At 34.5% G+C, this 26,417-nt stretch overlaps 3 protein-coding genes and 1 long non-coding RNA gene across 5 annotated transcripts in view; 1 reads left to right on the top strand and 3 right to left on the bottom strand.

Annotated features, from left to right (window-relative positions):
- The window catches only part of LOC143915198 (fas-associated death domain protein-like), a 231,697-nt gene that overhangs the window by 138,737 nt on the left and 66,543 nt on the right, over positions 1-26,417 (bottom strand). The gene's annotated exons all lie outside the window — the stretch shown is intronic.
- Positions 5,772-8,642, bottom strand: LOC143919861 (uncharacterized). Of its 2 annotated transcripts, XR_013261280.1 has the most exons (4): positions 8,308-8,642; positions 7,429-8,227; positions 7,146-7,228; positions 6,345-6,621 (listed from the first exon to the last, which is right to left on the bottom strand). XR_013261280.1 is itself a non-coding variant. In XM_077442416.1 (2 exons), exons 1-2 carry the CDS (start codon positions 8,461-8,463, stop codon positions 6,902-6,904), a joined length of 1,482 nt encoding a protein of 493 aa, XP_077298542.1. In that variant the 5' UTR covers positions 8,464-8,640; the 3' UTR covers positions 5,772-6,901. The 2 variants fall into 2 exon arrangements, 1 of the variants encoding a protein (XP_077298542.1); XM_077442416.1 differs by having other exon boundaries at positions 5,772-8,227; positions 8,308-8,640.
- Positions 12,459-15,476, top strand: LOC143915764 (uncharacterized). The gene is made up of 3 exons (XR_013260930.1): positions 12,459-12,708; positions 12,970-13,103; positions 14,790-15,476. It is a non-coding gene; the product is annotated as an uncharacterized LOC143915764 (long non-coding RNA).
- LOC143916556 (peroxisomal acyl-coenzyme A oxidase 3-like) lies at positions 17,562-25,902 on the bottom strand. Its single transcript, XM_077437702.1, has 13 exons — positions 25,753-25,902; positions 25,541-25,681; positions 24,168-24,269; positions 23,789-24,104; positions 23,536-23,710; positions 22,780-23,062; positions 22,721-22,742; positions 21,168-21,311; positions 20,853-21,086; positions 19,006-19,160; positions 18,789-18,920; positions 18,065-18,217; positions 17,562-17,672 (listed from the first exon to the last, which is right to left on the bottom strand). The coding sequence occupies exons 1-13, from the start codon at positions 25,900-25,902 to the stop codon at positions 17,562-17,564; spliced, it is 2,118 nt and encodes a 705-aa protein (XP_077293828.1).

Here is a 26,417-nt window from a genome sequence, read left to right as displayed (position 1 = left end):
AATATGATTAATTCCAAATAACTTTTTTATTTATAACTTGCTGGTTTCATTTGTTTTTTTTTTCGATAATTCAATAAAATATGAATTGTGTTTATAACAAATGTTCTATATATGTTATTACAGATTATTATTTTTATTTACCTGTTGAATATAATAAATTCTAGAAAAAAAATTTTGTAGTTTTTTTCATTTTCATTCACCTAGTTTAATATTACACAATTTGTTTAATCTGAGACAGTGGCGTAACTACCGCGCCCGCAGACCCCGCAATGCGTGTCTTTTTCACTGATTTTTTAACTTTTTCTTTTAATTATTTTGTGACAATTTTTTAAACACTACTTTATTTTTCAACCTATTCGCATCTCTGATGAATATATACATATATTTGAGAATTCTCTCCTACTCTTGTAGGATTTTTTGTAGTTTTATATTGGGTCGACCTTTTTTGCAACATAAGTATAACGTCTTTCCATTAATAAATCATAGAACGCGACCAAAATATGTCAATTTTACAACTTTACTCAAAAAATCATTGTGTTCGTTCAGACTTTTCTTCAGTTGATTTTGAACACGCTCTGGAATCGGATCGTGATTGATTATAATTAAACTAGCTCCCGAAACGTGTTTGATCATTGTATATAAAAACGAACTCATTGCTCAGGGTAAAGTGACGTGAAGTGTACCATTGTGTTATCCCCGTAGTTGAGAAATCTTTCGCGATACATATATTTTTTTAATATGAGTAGTTTTAAGAAAAAGTTCAGTGGAGCAGAATCTCGAAAGCGAAAAAATACTCAAATCGCGAGTTCATCGAAAATGACTAAAATCCACAAATTTTTCAAAGCCTCTAGTGACATAGTGGAATTAAGTTCTCCAGCAGTTTTATCAGAAAAACAACCTAGCTCTCATTTGAGCAATACCGATGTAATCGAACCTTTAAAAAGATTGAACCCTAATCGTTGGTCTTCAAGACTAGATTCCATTAATGCACTTCGATATTCATATACAGATGTTTTAAAATGTCTTACAGAAATAATTTTAAAAAGTAAAAGAAAGGAAGAACAATCAAAAGCAAAGGGACTAAAAAAGAAAATGGAAAGTTTCTAATTTATTCTCCTACTGATGCTTTTTGATAACATTCTTCAGCCTCTCAACTTTGTATCAAAGCTCCTACAATCAAAAAACGTCGATGTTATCAGTGCTCAGTCGATGATCAAAAATGCATACGACAATCTCAATCGTGTAAGGAATCCATTTGAAGAATTTGTAACGATTGCAACATAATGGGGTTTGGAGCCAAAATTGACATCGAATCGTCAATCTTTTGTCAAAAAGCACTTCGATGAACTTAGTAATGATACACGATTCCAAGATTCATTGAAAAAGTTTCAAATAACAATTTTTAATGCGGCACTAGACGTAGCCTTGATGCAATTGAAGGTTCATTTTACATCTTTTAACGATATTATTTCAAAGTTCGCCTTCCTACAAAGTAAAAATCTCATTCAATTATCAGATGACGACTTATATCGTGAAGCCAAATATTTAGCCAACCAAAATGTCAATGACTTTGACAAGTCACTACCTAACCAGGTGCTTGATTTCCGTTCGTATCGTATATGTAAACATAGGTAGAATAGCAATCAAAATCTTATCAACCGTTTCCGTACCACTCCGCGGAAACAACCCGCGCCTGAAACTTTCCCAAATCGCGACCGGAAACCCCAAATCACAACCTTTCGAGCACCAACAACTTTCGTTGATATAAAATGAGTATCAGGCCAAAATATACATAGGTATATTTTGCTTATTTACAAAATTAATATAGACCTATACTGCTTTCCATATCTAACGGGATGTTGGTGTATACGACGAGATCTTCCTGTTCTATCCCCTTGAAGTAATCGTCTCCTACCATATCTTTGTAAGCGAAAAAGTATTTGACGATACTAAAATCGCTATCGTCACCAGTTAGTAAACTCATCGAGTCGATCTTCTTCTTCCCAGTCGCATTGTGTTCCCAATTGCAAACAGCGACTGGTTTGCTTTTCTCCTTCTTCTCGCAAAAAGACAAGATCGTCGAACTTTCTGGCTTGTTCTATCTCGACGCCGATTTTAAATATGAATTTGTTAAAAACGGCTCTCATGATAAACAACATGGCATGGAAAAAATCATGTATAATCGCGTTGTTGTTGGAAGAAGAAGCTCAAGAAGGCAATCAAAAAGCACGGAGGCGTTTTGATGTGCATCCCATGTTAAAAAATAGAAAAACCGAAGGAGAGTTTTGGACACTGTATAAGGAGCTTATGGATGATGGACAAATTTTTTTTAAATATTTCCGTAAAAAATTTTTTTTTTTTTTTAAATATTTGCACCAAAGCCATGTCGAAAGATTGAACGGCTGTCAACTGTCACTGTCGATAATTGGTCCAAAACAGCAAAGCGGCAGACTCATGGCACGTAATTCGCGTGTATATTTCCACGATGGCCAAAAAACGGATACGATACGTTGACGGATGTTGCTGTAAGGTATGAACAGGAAATGTCGGGTACTGCTGTAAGCCTGCCGTGGCGTCAACGTGACGGTTGGTATGAATATACCCATACAAAATGTACCAAAGAATACTTTTCGTACGGCCGGATACCTGCTGAAGTCGGTACGTGCTGACTAGCTATGAACCAGTGGCGGCTCGTGATAATTTTTAGTGGCGGGGCTGCACTGAAAATATGTGTAAAAAATGTCACCATAATTATTCTATCATGTCATAACAGGACAAAATAAGCACAATTTTTGGCGTACGACCACTTACATGTGGATTTAAGTATTATTGAAAAAAAAACTAGCAAAATTCACCACCCATTAAAGGGGTGCGTCCAAACGCAATGAAGATTTCGAAAAATACGCTGGTACTCCAGTAAGATTGTTAAAAAAATTCGTTCTTGCTGGTTTCGCGACGCGGATTAAAAAAAACCCCAAAACCTTTCAAATACTTAACCCCCTAATTCGTAACGAAAAACATTAACCTGTTGACAATGCATCGATACATCGGTTGTTTCATCTGCCATAACAGCTAGATAAGTTGTTTTTTTTTTATTTCAGCACTTATTTGTTCCCTACACACGTTCAAAATACAATCTAAAAGTTAATTTTGAATAGTTTTTGATGTCCCTTTAAAAACCGAAGAAGTTACCGCAAAATTTAACGCAATCAATAATTTTAAATAAAGCATCCCGATTTTTTTTTGACGTTTTCGTTATGCTTATCTATTTCCCGCCGACAAGCTTCCCAAAATCGTGAGATTACACACATTTTTTAAGTGTTCGACACTTCCCTCGTGTTTTTAAATTTATCGTTTAAATGTTTTAAGTCAATAACTCCTGTTTTCGTCCAAGATGCTTCGCCTGGCGACTCGCCTCCAAACAAAAGACACGGATAACAAAATAACGCGTTTTTTTCTGTACATCTCGTTAACCAATTGTATTTTTTATAAATGTCTGGATTAAATTTTCGCGAGTAACTAAAAGATCTACTAGTTGCAGGCTGTGAAATAATTAAATTGGGCGTGAGGCAGCCTAATGCTTTTATAGCGACTTTTTCGGTAAGTTCTAGTCGCGAAAAGTGCAAATTTTGTAAATATTTTACTGAATTCTTTTGTTCTTCCATTTTTAAAAGAAAAAAAATCTTAATATATTTAAATAAAAATTACGAGAAAAAGTTAAACGGATTGGAAAAAAGTTTGCTGTTATCAAAATGAAAACGACTCACCGAAGATTTGATGAGGGCTCGTACGCAACCAATTAAGAGTAACGAAAACGAATTAAGCTGTGATCGTGCGATTCAACTAATCAAATGTAAGATCAAGCGCGCGAAATCTTAAACAAACTGACAGATGAATGTCGTTTAACAGGCGAAGGCTGCCGACTGTCCAGCCCAAAACGGAAGAGTGAGTGAAAGAGAAAGAGCTATCTGCAGTTGCAAATAGCTCTTTCTCTTTCTCGTTCCGAAACTCCGGGCTGGGCAGCGTTCAGCTCGGCGCTGTAACACTTTACAGCCAGTACAGCAACATTTTAATTCATCTGTCACCATACAAGTTAGTGGGGTCTTCAAAACGGTCAACATTACTTACAATATCACCCTTTTGGATATGGGTGATATTGTAAGTAATATTTACTCTGTCGAAGGCCCCAATAGTTAAGTCCATCCAACTAATAAAAAAAATATCATTAATAAATAAAATATTAAATGTATTATTAAATATATATCTTAGAATTTTATAGGAGGGGCTGCAGCCCGGCAGCCCATTAGGACGAGCCGCCACTGGTATGAACAGATCTTTAAATGTCAGAAAAGCAACGCAAAAATATCAAATTGCACTATTGAATTCAAATTTAAAAGCTAGTGGATTTATACACATACATAAATATTTTAAATATTATAACATTCACGTAATATATTAGAAAAATTCGTAGAAATTTAAATTTAAAAAGTTATTTGAACTCTGAAAAACAATTAAGGTTTTTGTTGGTGTCAATTGACGTTTATGTCCATAAGCTCATTTTTGTTAGTTTTAAGTTAAATTTGTTTTTATTGATCTGGTTGAACATTTTATTAAATTTATTTGAATATTCATGTGTTTTATTTATTAAATTGTTTAAAATAGCATGCAGAAAGGCATCTCTGACAATATTGGCAAGCACCATAGCACAATATTGAATACCTGCATAATCGGAATTGAAAATATTACCATTACCTTGATTCCATGAGGCCTGCACTAATCTTGCCACATTATTTAATGGCAAGTAAGAGTTACCAAAGGGAGGCCGAGACGGCTCAACAAGAGGTTGTTGGTCAGCAACACGAACCAAATCACTTTGAATAAACTGAACATCGTGATGTATGACCACGTCCTTATAGAGAAAGTTAGAGATTTTTTATTTTATTTTATTTAAATAGGCACACATACAGAATAAAATATAAAAAGAAAGTTGTATAATGAGACAAAAAATAATAATAAACATAAATAAAAATATAATATTCCATTTACATGGTGATATAAAAAAGTAAAATTACAAAAACATCAAGATTTAAAAAAAAAGAAAAGAAACAGATAAAGTAAAAAAGAAAGACTATAAGGGTGAGGAAGCAAATCAACCACATATTATTTTCTTCACCTTTGTCCTAAAAATACTAAAAGAGTCACTAAAGACGTCAGGACAATCATCTAAGCTATCGTAAATACGGCATAAACGAACGATTGCACTATTGAAAGAGGTGTTGCTTTGACAAATTGGTGGATAAAAAAGATTTGTGCATCTGGTGAATCGGGCATTAACGTTAAAATTAATCTCGCTTAAAACAGATGTGTCAAGAATACCATTAGCAATCTTATATAAAATGAACAAATCAGAAACCCTTCTACGCTGAGACAAACTTGCAATGTAATGTAATGATTAACCAATGTAATGCGCAAATGCCTTTGTACGACATAAAGTGAACTCCCGAGTGATGTCGAGGTTTTCGAGACACTCGGTCACCACCACGAGTCCCGAGTTATCAGTAAATCTTGGCATCACATCTAAAGCTTCTCACTTACCTCAAAAACAAAAATAAACAACTTCTACAACCCAACTGCGTTTTTCTCTCCGATCCCCGAAACCCGCCTAACGTCCACGCAGCAATACTAATATATTTGGAAATCCTAAAATTTGTTAACAGAAAAGTTCAACAGTTGATCCTCCAAAAGGTTTACGTTTACTTTTTTTTTTTTTTGTACTTTTACAAGTGAAGAGCAAAAAATGAAGGTCAACGTCAAAAATGTAAATTAAGACCTCTTGCATTTATGAAGTTGATGAATATTATTACAACTGGCATTATATTGGAAAATGTTTATAAACCTTGCTTCGCACATAGAACTAGCTGATGTATTATAAAATGAAATTCAATCAGAGAATGTCTAAGAGTTTGCTGAAGCTGCTGAATAAAACCAATATTTTTTCCCACCATATTGGGAGCACCGTCATCACAGAAACAATGTTCTGTAAGTTGATATCCATTTCTTTAAATGTATTATTGAATTCTTTAAAAATGTCAAGACTAGTACATTTCACTTCAACGTTATTGGTATTTTTTATTTTAATTTTCACGCGTCAACACGTGGGTTATTCAAAAGGCTCCTTGTCATAGGTTCTCCATCACTGTGATAGACGAATAAGACCAGTCACAGTTAAAATTTCGAATGACAATCAAAATACTATATGGAATGAATTTATGTAATGTATAATTTATTTAAGGTAAATAAATAATTTTGTAATGTATGATAAAAATAAAAACAACTTTTTTTTTGTAATGTATGAAATTTTTTATTTACAATTTGAAAAGAAAATTGTATAAAAATGGGGGTGGGAGGGTGTTTGCCAACGTGCAAGTCGGTTAATAGAATTTTTACAGCACATCACTGCTTTTCCCCCGTGTGGGATCTTAAATGTAACACAAGTTTATATTTATGTCTAAATGATTTTAAACAAATGTCACATTTGTATGATTTTATCCCAGTATGCATTTTGTTATGTCTTCTAAGGTAAGATTGATGAGTAAATGATTTTAGACAAATTTCACACTTCTAAGGCTTTTCCCCTGTGTGAGATCTTAGATGTATCACAAGTCTAGATTTACGAAAAAATGATTTCACATTTGTGTAGTTTTTTTATCCTAGTATGCAATATTTTGTGTGGTTTTATCCCAGTATGCTGTTTTGCATGTGTCACAAGGCTAGATTTTTTAGAATATGATTTTAAACAAATTTCACACTTGTAAGGCTTTTCCCCTGTGTGAGATCTTAAATGTGACACAAGTTCAATTTTTTGAATAAATGATTTTAAACAAATGTCACATTTGTATGATTATATCCCAGTATGCAATTTGTTATGTCTTCTAAGGTTAGATTGTATAGAAAATGATTTTAGACAAATTTCACACTTGTAAGGCTTTTCCCCTGTGTGAGATCTTAAATGTAACACAAGTTCAATTTTATGAATAAATGATTTTAAACAAATGTCACATTTGTATGATTTTATCCCAGTATGCAATTTGTTATGTCTTCTAAGGTAAGATTGTTGAGTAAATGATTTTAGACAAATTTCACACTTGTATGATTTTATCCCAGTATGCATTTTGTTATGTCTTCTAAGGTAAATTTTTTTAGAATATGATTTTAAACAAATTTCACACTTGTAAGGCTTTTCCCCTGTGTGAGATCTTAGATGTATCACAAGTCTAGATTTACGAAAAAATGATTTTAAACAAATTTCACATTTGTGTAGTTTTTTTATCCTAGTATGCAATATTTTGTGTGGTTTTATCCCAGTATGCTGTTTTGCATGTGTCACAAGGCTAGATTTTTTAGAATATGATTTTAAACAAATTTCACACTTGTAAGGCTTTTCCCCTGTGTGAGATCTTAAATGTGACACAAGTTCAATTTTTTGAATAAATGATTTTAAACAAATGTCACATTTGTATGATTTTATCCCAGTATGCAATTTGTTATGTCTTCTAAGGTTAGATTGTATAGAAAATGATTTTAGACAAATTTCACACTTGTAAGGCTTTTCCCCTGTGTGAGATCTTAAATGTAACACAAGTTCAATTTTATGAATAAATGATTTTAAACAAATGTCACATTTGTATGATTTTATCCCAGTATGCAATTTGTTATGTCTTCTAAGGTAAGATTGTTGAGTAAATGATTTTAGACAAATTTCACACTTGTATGATTTTATCCCAGTATGCATTTTGTTATGTCTTCTAAGGTAAAATTTTTTAGAATATGATTTTAAACAAATTTCACAATTGTAAGGCTTTTCCCCCGTGTGAGATTTTAAATGTAACACAAGTTGATCTTTATGAATAAATGATTTTAAACAAGTGTCACATTTGAACGGTTGTATCCCAGTATGCAATTTTTTATGTGCCTCGAGGCTAGGTTTACGAAATGGCTTTGAACAAATTTCATTATTCTCTCGGTGAATTGTCGGTAGTGAAGGCTCATCGTCCCATATTATATCTTCCAAAAAAACTTCTTCAGTCTTGATCTTCGAACAATCATCTAACCTCAGTTGAGACGTTTCGTTGGTTCGAAAACAAGCCTCTCGAAAGCTGATTAACAATTCCAGATTAGTCTTACACGAAAGACACACCGTATCCGGCAACCCGTCGCCTCTTTTAACCTGCAGGTGAAAGAGTAGGATTAAGAGAAGAATTAACCAATGGGGTCCACAATAATTGTAACCTGTAATCAGCAACCGACATAAATTTGACAGCAGGTCCGAATGCGTTGCTCCAGACGCTGTGGATGAGGATCGCCGAAGATGGAGACGGAAGACTCGGGAGGAGCTGGTCCAAGACAAAGCCTGCACTCCATCGTCCTTGCATTGACTCTGACAGCAACAGCCATTTTAGACATTTGTTGTCTAAATTTTGGTACTAGTTATACCAACTTACTGGTAAATGTGAAACTGCTCACTGACAACTCGTACCAAAGAAGTTGTGGGTAAACGGACTACTAGTCATATGTAAACCATTCACAGGATAAACGGTCGCTCTAGATCGGTCACACGTGATCACCCTTCACGAGAAAACTGGCCTCACCCAAAAATTAAAAATTGGTCGTATGATAACTGGTCACCATAGAAGTATTATGTTAGATTTATATAAGAAGTCGAAAGATCAAAAAAAAAAGGGTGCATGGTAAACGGTACTATGTATATATAATATATATGAGTGGCATGTGGTGAAATTATCTCTCTTAATGTCATACAGCCTTGTATAATGTGCGCGCGCAGGATTCGGGAGGAAAAGCCTGTTCCTCTTGTTCCTGTTGTATCCTGCTCGCGCAAATTAAGTGAGGATGTACGACGGGGTGGAGAGAGAGTTTTACCGCACGCCACTAATATATATACATATACTAACCGTTTTTCATAGTTATGCATGGTAAACGAACATTTTCGATCTTTTGACTGTCGGTGTGGTGACGGTCACCCTTGCATTTGGTATGGTGATTATTGGTCACAAATAGAGATGGGCAAAAATGGGAATTTTGAACGAACGGGAAAAAACCTGGGAATGAAACGAAAAATTGGGGAAATAAAGGAGGTTTGTAAAAACCGGAAACTGGGAAAATTGGAGTTTTTATTTTGACATAAAACTGTATTTGAGATTGACCAAAATAATACAACATATTTTAGTACATAGGTAATAATTAAAGAAAGTTTTTATAAAATTATTTGGTTTGCAAATATAATATTTATTCATACAATACATTTAATATATTACAAAATCCTCTTTAACATTGAAAATTTTATGTTTTATATTTCAACAATAGATAAAGGACAGTTTGGTGTATATATTACTTTAGCAAATGCTCTATCAAGTTGATGACATTCAGAACCAGTAATATTGTCATAATATGATTCTATTCGCCTACGTCTTATGCTAGGTAAACGTGCAGTAGATGCAAGGCATGAAGATTCAGAAGTAGTGGGCTGATCTATTGCATCTACATAAGTCAATAATATCGGTATCCATTAAAAGTGACGTCTCAACTACGTAATTTTTTCTCTATTTTCTCGATACTAAGCGCACGTAGATAAATGATTTGTCATTTTTGTAGCATTTGGAAAGTTATATTTCGTTTCACAATATCTACATACAGCTACAAACTTCTTACTTGTTCCGGATTCTTTTAAAGTGATTCCAAACTGTTGATTTTGGTCGTTCTATTTTCTAGTGGGATGAAAATATGAATAAATAATAGAATTATATTTTTGAACGAATGAAACCAAATGATATTGAAAATAATTTATAACCTTGGATGAAAACTCTTTATATCCAAATTAAGATGACTCTTTATCTCGGAATCTAAATTCCGAGACCGTCGTAGTTGCCACTTGCAAACCGCGTATTTCGAACAAGCGATAATAATTAATAGTGTTAGGTATACTAAAAAGAGCCGCCGGTTAAGTGCAATCGGATTAAGCCGAGGCGCATCCCTGACACTGTGCGACCGTTATAATTGGTTTCGAGGATTATCTCCCCCGAGTGCACTTAGCTGCGATAGCGGTACTCGGTCGCATTCCCGTGGAGTTCTTAGAACCCACACCGGTAGCGTGAGACATCTAGTACGTGACCATAACAATAGGCAAGCAAACCGGACGTTGAAGATGCTTTGAGCAACCTGCCCCTTATAAGGCGGTACTTGGGCGATATCAAGACATTCTGGACGGAGCACTGCCAGTGCGTGTATCTCCTTAATCATCAATAGATGCTGTGATACGACTTTGGCCTTTTACTTGGATCCTCCACCCACCTCAACGTAACAATCGGCTATTTACGTAAAGCATCCGACTCAAACACAAACTGGAAATTTACAGTACTGCCACTACATGAAAATGTGTAGATGCATTCAAGTGTTGCATTTGTCAATGGCATTGACTCAATGCGAATTTATTCCGTATTCGCTATTTTTATGGCAAAATTGTCTTTTGGGCGATCGCAATGTGACTAATAATCCAATTACCAATTCATTTGCATCGCATTCGCATACTTCGTCTTTCTATCGAAACTAGTGATGTGCCCGATAAAATATCATCGAATGGGTTATGGCATATCAAGTTATTAAATAAAAGAAATGTGTCAGTCCTGTGTTCGATCCGCACGTGGTCGTATTTTTTTCAAATACCTTTGAAATATATTAAATTTAATATTTATATTTAATTGTGTAGTATGAAAAAAAATTTGTAAAAACTGCCTACCCACCTACATACAGAGGTAAGTGGAGTCAGGTCGAGGTACAAGAAAACACGCAATCAGGTTCCAAGTCTTTATTAGCTGCTCGTCAGGTGGAGGCCAGGATCCAAATGCCACCGATCGAGAGCGTACCATACTTATATCATAAAGCGCTCAGCGCATACACGTATTACATTACAGGTCGAGGAGTCTGGCGCAGCGATTGGCCGCAACGCCCGACTCCACCATTGGTCGGCGTCACCATGACGTCATCGGTCTACGGTAGGGTTGCCATAATTGTCGGACCATAGCACGGGGACACCCCCCCCCCCCAATAAAAATAATTTATTATATTTTTTGATAGTTAAATTATAAGAAATTGAATCATGTTTAATTATGTATAATATTAACAGATTGTAATTGAATCATGTTTAATTTAATTTAATTTTACTCATTCTTTCTTGTCTTCACTCTTCCCCAACTTCTTGAACTTGATCTGCATTGCTCTTTGTTGCCCAATCATACTTTTCTGACTTTTTCGCTTTTTGAAGGAGTTCCTTTTCCCTTTTACATAATTATAAAATTCGATGCATGACATTTTATAATTCAAAACGCACTGAATTATGCTTTCTACTGTGTCAATTGAAAGCAGATATCAAAAGATATTCCTGGGATTTTGCTTAATCAAATAAGAAGAAATATTTTTGGCGGACGATACAGATACCAATCTTGAATTATGAGTTTCGGATTTAATATGCTCTTTTATGCTGAATTTTCCACTATATTGAATTGATATAACAGTATTGCAAATTTAACAGTGTGCTTCGTATTCATTCCTTCCTTTTTTTAATACATGACCACTCCTTTGTGTTTTCGTCAGAAAAATGATACTTTATTTTCCCATGGTTGTAAAAATTTTTCAAGTTTAATGAATCACCTATATTATGAAATGAATAAGTGGGTAACCTGGTGTCTCGAAGAGAAAATTGGAAAAACCTAGTGTCTTCCCGAATCACAACGCAAATAGGTGAAAACATCGAGCTCCCGTCCGACTTTGACAAAATGGCATATTATGATGCAATCCATGTCCGAAGAATGGGCGTACCATTGGGCGTACCAATGGGGAATACAGTATTACCATTTGACAAATATAGCCACTAGCCGTGTGTTACCATTGTGCAAACGCACTTAATTATATATTATCGGAAATATATATTTTTAAATAATATATATGGAAAACCTGGGACAAATATCCTTCTGAAGGGGACACTGGGACGCAAGCCTCAAAACGGGGACATGTCACCGTAAACTGGGACGTATGGCAACCCTAGTCTACGGACGTCTCTCTTAATGGCAGCGTTAACACTAGCGGTAGATACCGCGTTATTTGACGGCGTGGAAACATACAGCGTGTTCCAATTTTTCACCAATCCGCGAGCCACACGACGCCCCTCCATAACTCGGGCAGAACCCATAGGATTGCCTTGGGGGGATGTCGTCGATATTTCAGAGAGCGTGTCGCGAACATATTTACGACATTTGCTCGGCTCATTACTTTATTCAATTATCTTTCTATTTACCCGGCTTCGCTCGGTATTTGTAATATAAACCGCTTAAACATGGCCAATCTAATGTGGCAGCTCCCCAGGTACTGGCCGTAAACCAACGTGTGATACCGCTTCTTCTGTCATAACAAAATGCAGTGCATAACCATCACCTCATAACCACTTTATTGTTCAATTATCGTACTCTACTCATAACTGGTCATCTAAACACGCAACTTTTATTGTTCGCAGCACACCCACACCACAGCCTTCTACCAATCGAAACTCCAAGCGAGATGACATGACGAAACTACACCGTCACTTCTCTCGCCCTTCTCCATATATATGTACATATATACATATATGGGGGTGGTATATGAGTACAAATATATATATATATATATATATATATATATATATATATATATATATATATATATTTATATATATTGATTAGGTAATATCGGACCATTTACAGAAGATAGAATATGTAAAATCAAAATTGTTTTATTTTAAAAAACGGACAGATTTATAGAATTCACAAATATCAAAATGTCAATATTGAAGTACCTACCTAGTTCGTTTTGTGACCCTCATTTATTAAAAAATGTTGCTAATTTATTGAAAAATGTGATTTTCAGGAAAGAGTTGAAAAAAATAGAGCAATCTAAAAGGTCGGGCTGCGGAGCTGATGAGATATATACATATACCATCTTCCTCGACATTTCACGAACTGAGCTTTTTGGCCAACGTAGAAAAACCCGTGCTGACTATGGTAATCATCTTGATTATATTACTACTTTTGGAAAATAATTTATTTATTAGGTACTATTCGACCACATCAACTTTAGTCTCGGCCCGATGATAGTAATTCGACAATGGACTGAAAACAACATTAAACACCATGAAGATGGCATGAGGGCGAAATCAGACAGCGGTGAATGTGGGACGTGGTTTTTTTAGATACATATAGAAAAAACGTGGCATTCATCGAACGCGTACATGGGATAGTTTAGAATTTTATAAAGAAAATAAGAAACTTTTGAATCAAATTAGCAGTGTATAAATAAATATAGCAACAGAGGTGATGAAATTGAGTGAGAATGAAGATGATTAAATTCAACAATTAATTTTTAAGCGCACTTTTTAAGTTCCTAACTACATATGTATATTCCGGTTATTATGAAAGTGGAATAAGTCATATAATATTTCCTTTGAGATAATTGGACTTTTGTGTAAATTTGTTTTAAAAATTATTGTGATACCTTAGCCTTATGGGGGTCTACGTGACGAGCCGGAATCTGATATTACCGAAAACGCAAAGATCGAAAATCGAAAGATCTTAAGTCGAAATATCAAAAAAAGAGGGTGCATGGTAAACGGTACATACTCACTGTATGACCGGCCTTATAGATATAATCTTTTCCCGCACAATTATAAAGAAAATTGTAAAATAAACATTTTTTTGTTAAATGTTCTCTTTTTTTGTCCATGACACTTGGCAACCCTAGCTTATGGTGATTTTCGATGATAGTGCGATATAACTAGAGGTAGGATAGTCACAGTGCTATACATTGTTGTAAATCCTTTGTAAAAAAGGTTCCGCAAACCTTTAACAATGCATTTACAACCTTTGAACAATACGCGGCACCTTCTGGGTCCGGTGACTAGATATAACCATGTCTTTGAATATATGTATATAAATATAATGTAGCATAGCAATATGAAAAATTATTACGGTAAATAATAATTACGGATCACAAATGAAATTATTTTATTTAAAAAAATCAATATAATACAAATATACATAAAAAAGAATAACAAAGATAGTAAAAAAATAAAAAGCAAGAAAGAAATATGTATAGTAAAAAAACAAGTAAATAATAATGATAATTATATAGGTTGACCTACCACGGTGTCTACAAGGTTACAAGGCTGTTCTTCTTTTCTCATCGAAGAAATACTGTCGAAACTCGTCTGTGACTGTTTTTGCATCTGACTTAGCATTTCGATTAAAAGAAGTGGAAAGGCTAGTTATTGTGTCTTTGTCTTCTTCTAATGCAATATCATCAGCTACTAATACATATGGAAAATTCGTCGTGGTGTTGGGCAATGGACATGGCTCTGGCAAATTTAATTTGCGTTGTTCATAGAGTTCCCAAAATTTCGTATAGAATAAAACTCCACCATCTGAGATTTTTCCGTTTGTTCCTACATCAATCATGATGAACTCTTTTCTCGCATTAACCAAAGCCATGAGGACAATGCTATAAAAGCCTTTATAATTGTAGTATGAGGGACCTGAAATTCGAGGTTTAATAATTTCAATGTGTTTGCCATCTAGACTTCCAATGCATCTGGGGAAATTGTAAAGTTTTCCAAATTCATTTGCGATTTCGATTCATTCTGCATCTGTTGTTGGCATCTGAAAAATTTTAAATTAATTTTTTTTTTTTTTCAGGAAGATTATTCTCAACAACACCAAAATGAAGTAGTACAAAAAGAGTCTTTGATATATTCGTCTCTTAATGATGACGATGAAGGTGCCGAAAATAACAAAGAATAGGCCGAACAAAAAAAATGAGCTGCTTGCACAAGCATGCACTATACTGTCTCGGCCCATTGTTGAATCTCCCCAAACTTCTTTCGATCTAATGTGTGCGTCCTGGATTGAGAGTTTAAAAGGCTTAAATCCGAAACTAAAATTAGATAAAGCACATGCCATAAACAATATAATATATGAAGCTCAAACGAAAAATTTGTATTATACTGAAATTAATAATTCATTATCTCTCACATCTTTATCAAACTCATCGCCACATGTTATCCACATACCCGAGAATACTAGCTTCAATTCACCCAAAATACAAGTAATAGAAGGGTTGGAACCATCAACACACATTACCAAACGTCCGCCAATTATCCACATTCCTAAAAATATTAAATACAATCCGGGTATATGAATAACAGAAGGGTTGGCTTCAAAAAATTTTATAAAACATCAAACAACATCACACATAAACATAATCATCTAGTCATCATTTATTTTTTACATACCTCCTTTATTATTGTATTTCATTATAATTTGTTTTTTTGTTTATGTAAAATGTTTACTATATAATAAGTAATATAAATAAAGTTTTTATATTACTTTGGTTTTTATTTTTACCTTTATATACTTCTTGATCATCGGGCCGAGACTAAAGTTGATGTGGTCGAATAGTACCTAATAAATAAATTATTTTCCAAAAGTAGTAATATAATCAAGATGATTACCATAGTCAGCACGGGTTTTTCTACGTTGGCCAAAAAGCTCAGTTCGTGAAATGTCGAGGAAGATGGTATATGTATATATCTCATCAGCTTCGCAGCCCGACCTTTTAGATTGCTCTATTTTTTTCAACTCTTTCCTGAAAATCACATTTTTCAATAAATTAGCAACATTTTTTAATAAATGAGGGTCACAAAACGAACTAGGTAGGTACTTCAATATTGACATTTTGATATTTGTGAATTCTATAAATCTGTCCGTTTTTTAAAATAAAACAATTTTGATTTTACATATTCTATCTTCTGTAAATGGTCCGATATTACCTAATCAATATATATATATATATATATATATATATATATATATATATATATATATATTTGTACTCATATACCACCCCCATATATGTATATATGTACATATATATGGAGAAGGGCGAGAGAAGTGACGGTGTAGTTTCGTCATGTCATCTCGCTTGGAGTTTCGATTGGTAGAAGGCTGTGGTGTGGGTGTGGGTGTGGGTGTGCTGCGAACAATAAAAGTTGCGTGTTTAGATGACCAGTTATGAGTAGAGTACGATAATTGAACAATAAAGTGGTTATGAGGTGATGGTATGCACTGCATTTTGTTATGACAGAAGAAGCGGTATCACACGTTGGTTTACCACATTAGATTGGCCATGTTTAAGCGGTTTATATTACAAATACCGAGCGAAGCCGGGTAAATAGAAAGATAATTGAATAAAGTAATGAGCCGAGCAAATGTCGTAAATATGTTGGCGACACGCTCTCTGAAATATCGACGACATCCCCCCAAGGCAATCCTATGGGTACTGCCCGAGTTATGGAGGGGCGTCGTGTGGCTCGCGGATTGGTGAAAAATTGGAACACGCTGTATGTTTCCACGCCGTCAAATAACGCGGTATCTACCGCTAGTGTTAACGCTGCCAATAACTTTACAATATAAACAATATAAAACGCCAATCCTATCAAAATTATTTTAAGCAATTCGCGACAGAATTGCTTAAAACAATTTTGATAGGTCGATTCATTATCAAGCAGGGATCTAAATTTACTTCATACTTTAAAAATAACATTTGATTTACACCTGTAGGAATACAGCTTAACTTGTACTATACCTACGGTGACCATATTATTTTGGAGAAAATAAAAAATTATTTTATAAAATAAAAAATGCTTTATAAGTTTATATAATTTATTATAAACTAGTAGCATACAAAATTTAGAATTTTAAATTCACTTATTACACATTATTGAAATTTAAAAGACACTAACCGCTTGAATTGGTTTGTTTAGATAAAAAATTATTGAGAATGAAAACCAATCTTTATTAACGTGGTAAAGTGAAAAGTTAGTTAGAAAAGTCATTACATCACGAAAAAAATGTGTAAAAAAGGTAAATTTTTGTCTTTTAAAATTCGCTAGATAATCAATTATAAGTATTAAAATAATATTGATTGTGACTTTAAAAAGTCACAATCAATAGGAAAAACGAATGACTATTGATTCTAATACTCATTTTTGGCATTGCAATACTACATTTTGAGTTAAAGCCAAAAAACTGTAAAAATTGGGCATTTTTTTAAACGATAATATCTAACAAACAAAAAAAGCAACAAAAATCATTGTTATATTCGAATTTTGAGGGTGAAACTTAGTGAGGATGTTTAACCTCTACTCCGGTAATTTTTTTTGTTGTTCAGTGTATTCACCCAAACCAACTTCAAAAAGAATATACGGAGAAGACCTTTTTAACGATTAGCAACTTGCTTGCCATTTAATAAGGCGTTTTCACAACAAAATATCATCACTCAGATTTACCCAAAAATCAAGTGCATAGCTAGAAACAATCCTTTTATTTAGCAATAAATTTCATCTTCCCATAACCACCTTCAACAATAAAATAATCCCCAACTTTGTTCATAAAATATGTTTTAAATTGTTATAGTTTAGATTGCTTGTTTAATTGCCATGTTATTATATCTTGCCACCAATTCGGTCTCGTGAAAGCTCCAGGATGAGAAAATATGGTAGACTGCATATTTTGATATACCTTTAGATAATAAACAAAATAATCAATGCTGTAAACGTGATTAAACAGATAAATGTAAAAATTATAGAAGTCCCTTTAGGCGTCATCGTTTTGTGGGATTGCGGTATGGCTATCGCCATACTTAATTAATTTTTCGTCACAGTCGTGTTTGATATGAATTGTGCAATTTATAACAATGCACTTCCCCACCTTGTGAGTAACATTAACAGATGTTTATTAGATATATGTATATCAGTATATATCGAACATCAAACACCAAACACGACTGTCGCGGAAAATAATTACATAAGTATGGTGATAGCCATATTGCACTCTTACAACACTGCCGCTTCTATTATTATTACATTTCTTTGTATATTGAATACATTAAAAATGAAATAAAATATACGTACATATCCATCACTCTTTCCTAGAACAGAGTTGATTATGAAATCTGGTGGAGCTAAAGTGTCCACCAGTGCAACGGCTTCCGGCTTCAATGTTTTACACAAGTTTATGATTCCATCTCTAAGCAACTGCCCGGCTTCGCCAATAAAGTAACCTCCCTGCAAAATCATCATTTATTGTAGTCTCAAAAGGGGGTCTACCTCACGGGACCGAAAGTGAAACGCCCGAAAACGCAAATATCGGAAGGCAAAGATCAAAAATCGAAAGATCTCAAGTCGAAAGATAAAAAAGGGTCTCTCCCCCCGTCGTACATACTCACTTATGTAATTTGCGTGAGCAGGATACAACAGGAACAAGAGGAACAGGCTTTTCCTCCCGTATCCTGCCCGCGCACATAAAGCAAAGGCTGTATGACAAAAATAGATAATTTCACCGCATGCCACTGATACGTACGTATATATTATATATAAATAGTACCGTTTACCATGCATACATTCTTTTTGATCTTTCAACTTAAAATCTTTCGATTTTCGATCTTTCGACCTTTCGATGCCGTGATGTAAATCCCACATATGGGTACATCCCCCAAATGTAGATCCCACATACTCGCGCAGCAAGTATACCTACCTATATGTGTTAAACAAACCTTTGCCTAAACCATGAATTCAATTTGAACAGACATAAAACGAGTTACATACGTAAATATATAATAACAATACTAAACAATACCATGTATAAATTAGTCAAGTGCTTCTCCAGAGACCACGCTCCATACAAAGAAGCAAGCGTCTTCAAAATTTCTTTGCAATTTCTATCTTGAACTTCCAACAAAAAATTGCAAAAATTTTTCAGTATTGTGTGCTGAAAATTAGTCGATTTAATTTCAAAACAAGATCAACATATAATAATTTGATTAATAATTTCAATCTCAGACAATAAGGAATACCTCGGCAAATACAGTAGATAATGTTACAGAGTGATAAGTTTGGCTGTCGTTTTTTACACTGAAACTATCGAGTCCTTCTTTAGACAAACGTTTTGTTTTAGCATACGTCAACTTCAACATGGAGCACACTAACCACTCGTATGCGTTTAGCAATCCTGAAATATACATATAAATAACGTAATATGTCGAATTTTCACATTTTTGGATGTACTTGTATATATGTAGGTGACGCTACGTACGATAAAAGTGAAACTATTCGTGTTGGTGGCGACGCACACTAGTCGAAATTGACAATCTAGGTGTGCAAAAGTCTAAAACGAAGTAATAATTGTTGCATTTCTCAGTATAGAATAAATAAGTGGTTCCTGAGAGATCATTATTATTGTTTTCTGCTCAATAAATAAAATACACATCGCTCACAAAAAAAGTTTTTGTTACGGCAATATTTGTCACCTGAATTAGTCTCGTTTTAAATGTTAAAGTGAAAACACTGCTTTCAAAGTTCTTAAGTGAATATTTTGTTTTAAAATTACGGAATTTTTATCTAAAGGTATGTACTATTTTTTTGCATAACTTAAGTTTAATATTAATAACTGTTTAGTAGTAGTATTTTTAATACAAAGTTAGTCATTTTTATAAATAATTTTAGATATTTTGTTTTTTATTGGGCCAAAACTTTCCATGACCGCATGAATCTAAGCTGTACATTGAATCTATACATACCTGTAGATGATTCTATACATACCTGTAGATAATAATTCCATAGTTTTAAAACAACGGGCTGGACACCAGTGCCTTGTCCATACAAACGTATTACACTTCTCCCTTCCTCAATTATGGCACTAGAGAAATTATTTTTTAATATGCTATGGATATCCACCATTGGGGTGCATTTATCGTTTTATTTTTTTGATTAATTGTTTTTTAAAGGAGCTAGGAGCCGCCAAACATCTATAAAATCGCCTCTTTTTTACCCCCACGAAAAGAGTACAGCGTGCTTATTTAACGGTCGATTTAAAAAAAAATACGCGCATAGATGCACATAAAGTATCTTTCTCATACCGATGATGAAATATTTTTAAAAATTGGTCCAGTTTCGGAGGAGAAAACAGGAGACTACGAAACCTCGATTTTGTCGATTTAAAATACGTATTATCTGGTCGAAACGCAACTGTCGCATTCACTCAATATATATATTGATATATATTATCGCATTCACTCAATATACTTTCAACTCAATATATATATCGAAGAAAGGAACGGCAACAAAATTAAGCTTTCGGGTGTACAGCTCTCTTAAGAACTTTGAAAGCAGTGTGTTCACTTCAACGTTTAAACGAGACGAGATTCAGGTGACAAATATTGCCGATACAAAAACTTTTTTTGTGAGCGATGTGTATTTTATTTATTGGGCAGACAACAATAATAATGCTCTCTCAGGAACCACTTATTAATTCTATACTGAGAAATGCAACAATTATTAGAATTAATATCTACTTCGTTTTAGACTTTTGCACACCTAGATTGTCAATTTCGATCAGTGTGCGTCGCCACTAATTGACATAAATGGAAGGAGAGGAGACTTTTACAAGGAGTGCGAAAGAGATGTAATGGAACGACTTTTCGCTGACTAGCCATGTAGTGCAATTTACAAATTCTTATCGTGAAATGGTAGTGGCGTGCCGTGAAAAAAATCTTATAGTCTTACTTACGTGAGTGCGAGCAGGATACAAGGGGACTAGGTGACGTCATGATCCGTCCCCTTGTATTCTGCTAGCACACACGTATGTAAGGCTGTGCGACAAAAACAGGGAGAATTTCACCGCACGCCACTGGTAAGTACACACCTTTAAGATCGATGGCCTCTTGCCACGAGGACACTTTACGTTTGGATTTAAGTATTGTATCAAAATCGTTGATGAAATTAGCCGAGTTGTAAAAAGTGTTAATCTTGTTGCCCTTTTCCAATTGGCTCATGAGTGAAAGTAGCCAATTGCTCGTTTGCTGTATGAGCACAGTATTTTCCCCTTCGTATGTACAATTTGCGTCGTTTTCATTGCGAATTTTTCCAATTCCAGCAGCTGAAAACAATCATTTGAATACAATACACAGTAACGGTACCATTATTTATGCAGGACACAATTATTGGCAGTTTATAATACCTTGAAGATAACCATGCCCACCGCAAGCTTCCCTGCACTCTTGAATACCATCTCTGACTGTCCAAGTGGTGATCGGTTTCGAAGCCGATGCAATTGCATGTATTTCCAAACTTTTAGCTACACTTTCTTCGTTTGTCATATTTTCTATATTTAAACCGTAATCATAGTTTATTTTTTTTAATTAAATTTCGTTTTTACCATATTATTAATCAGACATACTTGCGAAACTATCAGCTAAAAATAAAGTGTGGATTTTTGCAAACCAAATGTGGAATACCCGAAATACGTACGCGACGGCAATGTATGGAATCAGTCGGAATTGCTGTAAAAATATGTTTAATGTTAAAAAAATATGTGATCGATTAATGCATAGAAAATGGTTGATGGATTATTGGCCAAATGGAGACTTGGCCGAATGAACACTTGGCCGGATGGACACTTGGCCGAACGGACATTAGGCCGAACGGACATTTGGCCGAAGTTTTAGGTCAAATTTACAATTAAATTTGTAAATTATATATCTACAAGCGCAAATGTACTTTAAAAATGTGCACCAGATGTAATATAACAGTTGAGTTTTGACAGCTCTGATGTTTTTACGCATGCTTTAGAATTCAATAATGGGTTAATATTTGCTAGGTATTACAAATAAAGATACAAATAAAGAGTACCGTATAACGATAACTTTAAGAATGTGTTAAAAAAAAAGACTTTGCAACCCAATTTACTAGTCGAGTGACGTTTTCACGAAAACCTAACCTCTCCATCTAACCTGGTACCAGCTCATAGTTAAACTGCATTTTCATTTGTAATATATTTTGATCAGTTGGAATGTAATTCGCCATATGAATCATCTTACGTGGGTCAGACGGAATATATTCCAACTAGTCAAAATATATTAAAACTGAAAATACACTTCAACTATAACGGTAGTTGGTGCCAGGTTAAATGGAATATGTTTCCACTTGTTAAAATATATTACAAATAGAAGATATATATATATATATATATATATATATATATATATATATATATATATATATATATATATATATATATATATATATATATATATATATATACATAAGTTGTTATTTATCATTTAATTTAAAATTATTTAAAAATTATTAGCCTTTATATTACTCTGCATTAAAAAAATGTGCCGTTGACTGTTTTTTAATATTCTCATATGGAAATTTTATTACGATTTAAATATAATCTTCATTCAGAAGCATGCAAAAAACAGATTATTTTTAGCAGACTGAAGCACCCCAATTTGGAGGCTTATGGCGTTTTGTTATTTCCTATTTGCTAAGGGCCGGGCCGCACCGTGCAACTTTGTCGACCGACACGAAAAAATGTATGGAAATGTGTGCGATAAACAAGTTGACGGGTGTAGCATGTCCCATCTACCTGCATGCATTGGTCTGGTCGCCCTCAACCAAGTCGCTCGCAAGTCGCACGGTGCGGCCCGGCCCTAATCCATTATCCCAACAGGACGATACATCCTCCGAGCCCCCCTCTAGTACACATGGAGAAGCGGCTTCAATTACTTTGGGAATCAGTGGTTACTTGCTGTTGGTAATCAATGACGGTCTTACGTAAGACTTACTTGCTGTTGGTATTCAATGACGGCCAGTTCTTCACTGGAATCATCAGGACTGAACTGTTTGCGAACGGCCGAATAGCGGACGGCTATGGCGATAGCTTTCTGAAGGTTGTTGACAGCCATCCCCATAACTATCATTCTGCCTCCTGACAATAAACCGACGGATGCTCCAAATCGCCTGTTCGGATCTCGAATGGGACTGACGTATTTGCCATCATCGTTGACATCTCCCAACTTATTCAACAGACAATCCTTTGATATTCGATATGAATTGAACATGACAAATCTGAAAGTGATAATAAAATGTCAGAACTCTAAAATAAATATATATTATTTTTTATTTTTAATAAACGTGTGTTGAACAGAATTTGGCAGCTAGGATGCTTTAACCCACAAAAAATGGTTCACCATTGTCAACTTTTTTTTTGCTTTCTTGCTTTATAGGATAATAGTGAACCATTTTTTGGGGCTAAAGCATCTAGGCCGTCGAAGTCTGGTGATGACTATCTGTGCGTATGATTTACACGCTGCCACCACTGAAGTTGTTTGGGGGGCTTACGATCTTTAATTATTTGATTGAGGTTTATTTTCTTTTAAACACGAACGGAAATTAAGCGAGCGATCAGTTCGCTGTGGCTCTCCGTCAAATAAACGATGTTATAAACCGCCCATTGAGTCTCGTTTCACACCACCTTCTTCTAACAATGTCTTCTAACAACCAGATCCTACATGTATGTATTATATTATTTACATTCATACCCATTGTCGAGTCCATTGAGGCCAATTTTTTCACCCATGTCTCCGACGATGACTCCAGCGAAAGGTAGTATCGTTTTCGTACACCTTATTGGAACGATGAACGTATGCAAACCCTGATTTTTGCCATCTGCTGTGATCAACTTGGCGTAGACAATAGCGTGAGTGGCTGTCTGACCTGTTGATAACAAAACAGCATATGTTATTTAAGACAAAACCAACGCAGTTAAATGCACTAGAAAGAAGTAGAACTAACCCAAACATCCGATCCAACACTTTGCAGCTTCGAAAGAGGGCGAATTCATTATGAATTGTTTAGATTTCACATCGTAAGTTGCTGTTGTCATTATTCCCTTTGCATTCGATCCGTGAGCTATTTCGGTGAGTGCAAAACATCCTATAATCTCATCGTTCTCTAACTGCTCGACATATTTGTAGTGTTTCTTCGTCCCCATGCTTTGTAGGACGGTGCCGAAAGACATATATGCCAAAGTGATCCTCAAACCGGTGTCGACATCGAAAGAGAATAAAGCTTCGATCCAAGCCGACATGATTCCGGGATTTTGAAATATCTACAAGTCAAAATAGTTATTGATCATATCGAAACATCTGCACAAATCAAGACGAGTGGAAACCTGTCCGAGCTGGTCGAGACAGGTCTGAATGTGACGAGACAATAGCAGAGCAGATAAAAGATTGTGGTGGCCCTTGCGGCATAAACTCTGCGTTGATGAAGACTCAAACGGTTGATATACCATTTCCCGACTGCAGAGTAGGGTTTCTGATTTCCCGGACTTTTTCAATTCCCGGGACACGGGACGGAGCCCTGGATCGTTCCCGGGATTCCCGGAATCCTGGGACACTTTTAAAAAAACTTTTTTTTCAATTTAATATATTTTTTATTAAAAACATATTTATTTATTTACAAAACAATACATAATATATGTATCTATTAACTCGAAAAAAATTTATTATAAAGGTAAACTTATTTAAAGTAGCTTCTTAATAATACTAAAATATTTAAATGAGAATCCAGTTTTCCAATCCAACGAAAATTTCCAGCTATGGAAAAAACTTTTAAATTATCGGTTTATTCTCCTGTCAGCATGTATGTTTTAATTTCCTTTTTAAAGTCGAGGCTATTTTTATTTACGTTATTTTGTATATTCGTCTTTGATAACTCTTTATTTAATTCTTCATTCATCGTCAAACACACGATTGTTTCATCTTCATCCGAATATAAAAGAGTTTCTTCCAATGTGGAATCGTCAATACAAGAAGGATATACTCGCTTCATAATAGTTTTACCGTAGGATATACATACATTCGCTTTTATTACAACATTTAAAGAATGTTTTGTTCGGTATAAAATAAGAATTATTTAAAATTTGTGTTAAAAAAATCAGTTTTAGGCTTCTTTTTCGAATATTTTACGATTCCTTGTGTATTTGATTTATTATTTCCCTTCGTGTAGTCGTGAAAATGTTGTATGTTTTCAAGATTTTTTTAAATCCAATTTCCGGGATTCGAGATAAAAATTCCCGGGACACGGGACAACAAAAATTCCGCAAATTCCCGGGAATGTCTGTCCCGGGTCGAGCCGGGTCAGAAACTCTACTGCAGAAGTTAAAAAATGTATCTGGGGCTTTGAAACCGTTCTCCCTCGCGGGACCGAAAGTGATACGCCTGAAAACGCAAATATCGGAAGGCAAAGATCGAAAATCGAAAGATCTTAAGTCGAAAGATCAAAAAAAAAAAAGGTGCATGGTAAACGGTACTATGTATATATAATATATATATGAGTGGAATGCGGTGAAATTATCTCTCTTTTTGTCATACAGCCTTGCTTAATGTGCGCGCGTAGAATACGGGAGGAAAAGCCTGTTCCTCTTGTTCTTGTTGTAACCTGCTCACGCAAATTAAGTGAGTATGTACGAAGGGGGGAGAGACCCTTTTTTTATCTTTCGACTTAAGATCTTTCGATTTTCGAAATATATTCGGGACATACCCTGTCCATCGGTAATGCACCTCCAAAGATCTTGATCGCTTTCATTCTCTTAACAGACAAGTGTCGTTGTTCGTCAAAACTCAGAGTAGACGAAGTCTTGCAAAACAGTTCATTGTTTTCAAAGAACGACCACATATCATACTGAAACATTTTTTTTAACGATAAATGAATTCAAATTAATTTACACATGTAAATAATAAAAATAGTATTACAATATAGCGTAAGCATTCTTCATCGTAGATCGACAATTTCATTGTCCTCCAATCGAATGATGCTTGCTGTCGGTAAGATGTTAATGGACCCACAGGGAAATCAGGAAGTATATCAGCTATATTTCTAGTATTTACAGATGTTGATGACATTCTGAAACACGGATATATCTGAAACTATAATGGAGATCTCTTCTAGCTATGTACTATTCCTACGTGAAACCGACAATGACTAACTATGATATTATATGTACATAGTATACCGAGCGACTCTCAATTGCAGATTACGTATGATTAGTTCAATCAGTTTTAAACGTCAATTGAAAGAAACACTAAAAAATATTGTTGCTAAATATTCTTTTGCTATTTTCGTAAAGGAAATACATAATTTCGTAAAATATGTGATTTCTAAATGATATTTTAAACGATAAGTGATTTTGAACATGATTAGTACACGCATTTATCGTTTTAAAATAAAAAATTGATCAACAGCACATTTCCAAATTTACTTTTGAATACTGGCGCTTAAAGTACAGACACACAGAGAGGTTTTTTTTTTAGATAGTTTACACATATGTATGTATATTACAAAATAAACGGATGTGACCAGCCCACAACTTTATCTATGTATGTATATGAGGAATATAAGGTCACAAAACAAAATTCGA

The sequence above is a fragment of the Arctopsyche grandis genome, chromosome 1 (genome assembly GCF_051622035.1).
Source record: "Arctopsyche grandis isolate Sample6627 chromosome 1, ASM5162203v2, whole genome shotgun sequence".
Lineage (NCBI taxonomy): Eukaryota > Metazoa > Arthropoda > Insecta > Trichoptera > Hydropsychidae > Arctopsyche > Arctopsyche grandis.
Note: the sequence above shows the minus strand (reverse complement) of the source record. Positions and strands in the feature narration are given on the sequence as shown.